We start from the raw sequence: 6,000 nt of genomic DNA on the forward strand, positions 1-6,000 counted from the left end.
TGCATTAGTAACACTCAGTTCCAGTTTAGAAGGTTTACTTTGCAACCATATATTAGGGTTTTGTTTTTTTTAAAATTATTTTAAAGAAAGCTTAGTTTCTGCAGAAGGTGATATCATTTCCATGGGAAAGTTTCCTACTCATGCAGAGCAAATGGATTTTTCAAGCCCTGAATATGAATATGATGTCACCCCAAGTTATCTTTTGGTTGAGTTTCTGTTGTGTAGGCCCACTGCCATGTGTAAGCCTGGCAGATCTGGCTGGGGCAAAAGGACATGGCTAGAACTCCATGGAGTACTTAGGCACTGGGAGCTGAACCAGCCCCCTGCTGCTCCCCAGGATGGAGAGTCACAAATGTAGCATTGAGCCACTTTTACCTTCCTGTTCCCCATCTTCACACCTCAGCTGCATAGAGCATCTGAGGATTGATCCCCTCATGTTGTCTGGTCCATAGAACTTTTCAGAAGCCATATGGAAAGATTAGTAATTAATCGGAACATCTTTATAAGATGGCTTACAAGAGTAGTGAGTGCTTGTAGTGAGGGCTTACAAGAGTAGTGAGTGCTTGTGCTCGAACTTCATTTAACAGAAGAATTATAGAATTGTAGAACTGGAAGGGACCTTGAGACCATCTAGTCCAACCTCTGCACTCATGGCATGGAGATCAACAACATTTTACTGCAGTAGCTCTTTGCAATGTAGGATATAGCTTCATACACCAAAGAGTAGTCATATAAAGGCTATCCAATAGGGTGACTTTAGATGCCGTCTTTCTGAGAGTTATTGATTACTTTTTGGAATTAAAGATGGAATGATAATGACAATATTAGCCCTTTGTAGGCATATGCTGCCGGAATTAGAAGCTGGTCAAAAGTTGATTTTTGGGACTGTAGTTTTACTGGTTACCACTGCAGTCGTTGAATAATCTGTATCTTTAAATATTGACTGAAGAGGTAAAACACACTATTTTAATGTCTTTAAATGTAACAATTTAGCTAAATTAAAAACTTTAATCATTATGAAATTATGTAAAATTAATCAATACTTACATCAGTATTATAGTTTATATTGTAGTTTTCTCATCTGCTAAACATAATGGCTTCTATGTTTCAGACTGATGAAAGTTATTCTGCAGGAAATATAAACCCTATTTCCCCACACAAAGATATTGGTAAGCTTTGAAAGTGAAAAGTAGTTTTATATTTCATATTCATGTAATTGATAATTTAACTACATGTGGCTCTGTTCAAAAAGAGATCCCTGATGAATAGAAATGTTGTTCAATAATGATGCAATAGTAAAACTGTGGCCCTGTAATTCTATGTAACCTGTAATTAGTGGCCCATTGTATATATGTGTATTTGAAACAGCACAAAATATGTCCCTGAATATTACATCAGAGCCACAAAAACTGGACAACATTTACATGAAGGAGGAGGAAGAAGAAGTGGGAGGAGAGAGGGAGGCAGAGGAGGGGCAGGGGGAAGTCTGGCATTAGATGTACTTGGAACAATCCATGAGATAGAACACCAAGGTGAAAGGAGCAATTCTGAGAGCTTTGTCACTCATTAAAAAACCTCATTTCTGTCCTATTAAATGTTAAACAGCCATAGCACAGCTAATGCCTATGGGTTACCCCAAGGCTTCCACTTAATTGTAAGTGCATGTTGGTTCTGTTAATAACATTTTGGGTTATCAATGTAAGAAGGAGAAGTTGTGTATCTTTGGGCATCTCTTTCTAAAGTACAAGTAATGTTTCCATCTTGTTAGTGAAATCCTTGGACCTGACTCTGCTTTCACTTCCTTCTGTTTAAATCAATGTAAAATTGAAGTGAATGAGAGGAAAATCAGCCCCTCTGGGCCAGGTCCTCAACTGGTGTAAATCAGCATTGCTCCAGTGAAATCAAGGGTGCTATTCTGATTTCTACCCTCTTGTTGACATCCTGCCCTCACTGAAGTCAATGGAAGCTTTGTGCCAGGATTTCACCCTCTGTCTCTCTATAACCTCATAGTTGGGAATTATACTCTCATCTCATTTGGAGCACTAGAACTTCAAAGGCCAGTCATTATCTGTTAGAATATAGCGAAGCAAGTATATATAATTATATACATCTGTGTGATACAAGCTCATCTTTATCACATTTCTGTATGTGCAGGGGTCCCCTTCACCAGTCCTCAGCAATCCCTCTTGCTAGTGACAGGTGCGTCAGACTTGGGCTGGGGAGCACATTTGGGAGACCTCAGAATACAAGGCCTCTGGTATCAGGCGGATCTCATGCTACACATCAATGTCAGAGAGCTGAGAGAAGTGCACCTGACATGCCACACTTTCAGAGCCCACCTAGCAGGGAGATGTGTATCAGTCATGACAGACAACACCACAGTGGTGTTTTATATCAACAAACAGGGGGGGTGCATGCTCCTCTCCCCTCTTCCAGGAAGCCCTCATTCTGTGGGACTTCTGTATAGAGGACTCCATATACCTGCAAGCATCGTACCTCCCTTGATTCCAGAACAAGTTGGCGGACCATCTGAGCAGGTTGTTCCACGGCCACAAGTGGTCCCTTCACCCGGACGTAGTGAACTCAAACTTAGAATATCATAGAATCATAGAATAGTGGGGCTTTTCATTTTGTGACCACTTTGTAAGAAAAGAGATCGTTTTACAGAACACCTCCCCTCTCAACACCCAATCCCTCTACAGCTTGTCTCAAAATATTTCATTCTGTGGACCATCAGGAAGAGCTCTATAGAACACCATGAAAGACTCTAATCAATTAGATGCAACTGTCTTGCTAGCCTTCATTGAATACAGTGTCTCGGTAATGGGAGCTCCATTTCTAAGGCATGAATAAACATGCCATTGTATGCTGATATTCAACAGGATGTTAAAATACAGTACATTATTTCAGAAATACAGTCAATTGCAGTTGTCTTAAAATAAGATTTCATCTAATTTAACAGATTAATTAAAATATGTATTCCCTCTAGGAAGCTTATTTGGGAAATCAGAAAATGAAGATGTATTTACATTTTCCTTTCCATCAGAGTCGTCTTCTCATGCATATGGGGATGGAAAAGATGACTTCAGCTTTCCATTTGCATTTGGACAGGATCAGAGATCATCACATTCTTCCTCTCTGAAAGGTTTTCACTCTTCATCACAAAATACAAAGCCATTTACACTCTTTTGAATACATTTCTTGACTTTCTTTTGAATATTTTTGCTGCTTAGCCTTGACCCTTGTTTTCAGCAACTTAAGAAAAATTCATAACATTTCACTTCTCTGTCATTTAATGTAAGGTGACATTACTGTACTTGCATCAAGAGCATTTAAATATTCTCCACTGATCATACATGCTCTTAGATGTTTTTATTTTTTTATCACTTATCATTATTTAATGTATTGTTTGCATGAAACCTTTTGATAAGCTCTCCTTTAACCTGCACACGTTAACATAAACAGAAAAAATATCAATGGCAATAGCATATTCCGTTTATTCAGTACCTCTTACTGAATATTAAACCTCCGTGTTGAATAAATTAAATGTATGATATCAAAAAATGGAGGCTGGTTTTAGTGTCAGTAATAGCAACAGAACACTTGTTGTCAGTGGTATAAATACTGTTTTGTATGGTTTTAGTTAACTCATTTATTGTAAAAAAAAAAATAACCACTTTACTGCAGCATTAAACAGTGTTTGAATTTGTTTATTGGGTTAAATACAGCATTCAGAAATTGGCTGATTGTCTCATTTAAAGTAAAAATTTACACATTTTTAAAATAAACTTGTTTGTCAATTACCGTATATGTTTTTGTGAATGAGTGTTTTAGTCAACTTTGCAAACTGAAATAATTCTGTAATTAGAGTATTTGATATTTTGGCCAGAATGCACAAAAGGAGTTAGGTGCCTAAATCCCAGTTTTGGTACCACTGTGATGCACAAAACACCCACTTAAACCCCAGAGCAATTCACAAACCCAGGGAAGACAGGCATTCAGCCACCTAAGTTGTGTGTGAAGTTTGATGATTATTTAAGTATTTATCCACAGTGGAACAGTTGTTGGGCCAGAAAGAGAGAGAATGACTGGGTAGCCCAGTGGTTAGGGTACCCACCTGTGAGGTGGACACCCAGGGTCCAGTTATCCTGCTCCACACACTCTTTCATTATTTTTCCACAGTGGAACAGTTTCAACAGGAGAGACTGATGCAGTCCCACATCAGAATATTCCATAGCTCAGTTGTCTGAGCACTCTCCTGAGAAGTGGAAGACCCCTTTTCAAATCCTTGCTGCCCCTCTGGCAGAGAGGGGGGAACTGAACCTGCATTTCCTACATCCCAGTTGAGTGCTCGAACCATTGGGCTATAAGTTGGGTAGCAGCACCACCTTGTCCAGTGATCATATTTTGAATGAGACCTGGTAGGCACCCTCTCAGCACACCTATGGGAGTGGGCCCAGCACACAAGATAGGCATTCATCTGCCTGCCTTCCCCCAGTTTGTGGATCGCTCTGGAGCTTAGCTGGGAGATAGACATCTGGACACCTAGAGTTAGGCAGCTGTGTGCATGCCCAGAATCAGTTAGGTGCTGAGGGAATTTTTACCCTGAAAATATAGGCACCAAGTGAGTTTAGGTGCCTACAGAGTTCAGTGGGAGTTTTGTGGATTGCAGTGGAGCCTAAAACTGGAACTTAGTGCCTTAATACCTTTGTGGTATGGGGCCCAAATGATGTAGGCCTGATCTGTCTCAGAACTCTCTTTCTGACCCACCATCCAATCTGTACTTATCGGGAACACTTAAGGTAAGGGTGAGACTTGAGGGAGCTGGAGTTAGGTCATTGTAGATAGAAAGCTTTGGAATATGCTACAGCCAGAAAGTCTCCTAAGTCCAATACTGGCCACATCTAGAAAGCCTTGCAAAATGTACCTATTTGTCTAGTTATTCCATAATTGACTCTTGGTTTCCTCTGTCATCTACTCTGTCAATGTCATCCTTGTCTCTATCTTTTTAAAGTTGCGTCCCTGGAAGTGGAGGAAAGAGGGGTGGTGTTATAGAATATTAGTTACATACATGGGAATTGTTTTTGTCTCAGTGTAAGCAATGTACAGTGCTCCTAGACATGGGTATGTCTGCACTGCAATTAGACATTTGCAGCTGGCCTGTGACAGCTGATTTGGGCTCCCAGGGTTCAGGCTGCAGGGCTGTTTAATTGCGGTGTAGACATTCCAGCTTGTGCTGCAGACTGAGATCTGGGACCCTCCCACCTCGCAGGATCTTAGAGCCCAGACCCCAGCCCAAGCCTGGACATCGACACTGCAGTTGAACAGCCCCTTAGTCTGAGCCAGCTGGCACGGGCCAGCTGTTGGTTTTTAATTGACATACCCTATAATGAAAAGCACCATATCAATGCCTGTAATGGATACTATTAGCCAAATTCTCTGCAGGTGTAAAGTGGTATAACTCCATTGACTTCACTGAACCTGTGCCAATTTACATCCATCGGGGACCTAACTTTATATTTCAGTTGTTTTTTAACTGTTAGTGGCTGTCTGAGGTTTTACTTTGTGCCCATCAGCATAGAACCTACGCACTGTTAAATACTTTCTCTCTTCCAAAGGAAACGTTTAATAAAACTAAGCAGCACACATAAGTCTAACAAAATGTTAATAAATATCAGGGTATTTAGCTACTTTTCTTGTATTTGAATCTATTGAATACAATATATATATACCATAGAGTATCGTTATCCTATTACCCACCCAGTGCTGCCAGGAGGAAAACCCTGCATGCCTCTCAGTCATCTTTCTCACAGAAAAATACCCACAGAAATATGTCAGTATTCTGGTATTTCAACCAGAAATGCCACAAGAATATTTTCCCATCATATTTACTTCAAAATGAGTTTTTACTGTTCAGAAGAGGCTTCCACTTAGTACAAGTATGTTTGTATCCATCATTTAAAAAAATTTAAGGATGAGAAAGGAGTTAATGGGAAAACC

At 40.0% G+C, this 6,000-nt stretch overlaps 1 protein-coding gene across 1 annotated transcript in view; it reads left to right on the plus strand.

The window, feature by feature from the left end:
- C6H14orf39 (chromosome 6 C14orf39 homolog) overlaps window positions 1-3,703 on the plus strand; it is a 52,710-nt gene extending 49,007 nt beyond the window's left edge. The window contains exons 19-20 of the mRNA XM_075130058.1: window positions 1,112-1,169; window positions 2,990-3,703. Of these exons, the coding sequence (XP_074986159.1) occupies window positions 1,112-1,169; window positions 2,990-3,192 (261 nt within the window). The 3' untranslated portion in view covers window positions 3,193-3,703. The remainder of the gene's footprint in view (window positions 1-1,111; window positions 1,170-2,989) is intronic.
- Window positions 3,704-6,000: the final 2,297 nt, after the last annotated feature.

The sequence above is a fragment of the Caretta caretta genome, chromosome 6 (assembly GCF_965140235.1).
Source record: "Caretta caretta isolate rCarCar2 chromosome 6, rCarCar1.hap1, whole genome shotgun sequence".
Taxonomy (NCBI): Eukaryota; Metazoa; Chordata; order Testudines; family Cheloniidae; genus Caretta; species Caretta caretta.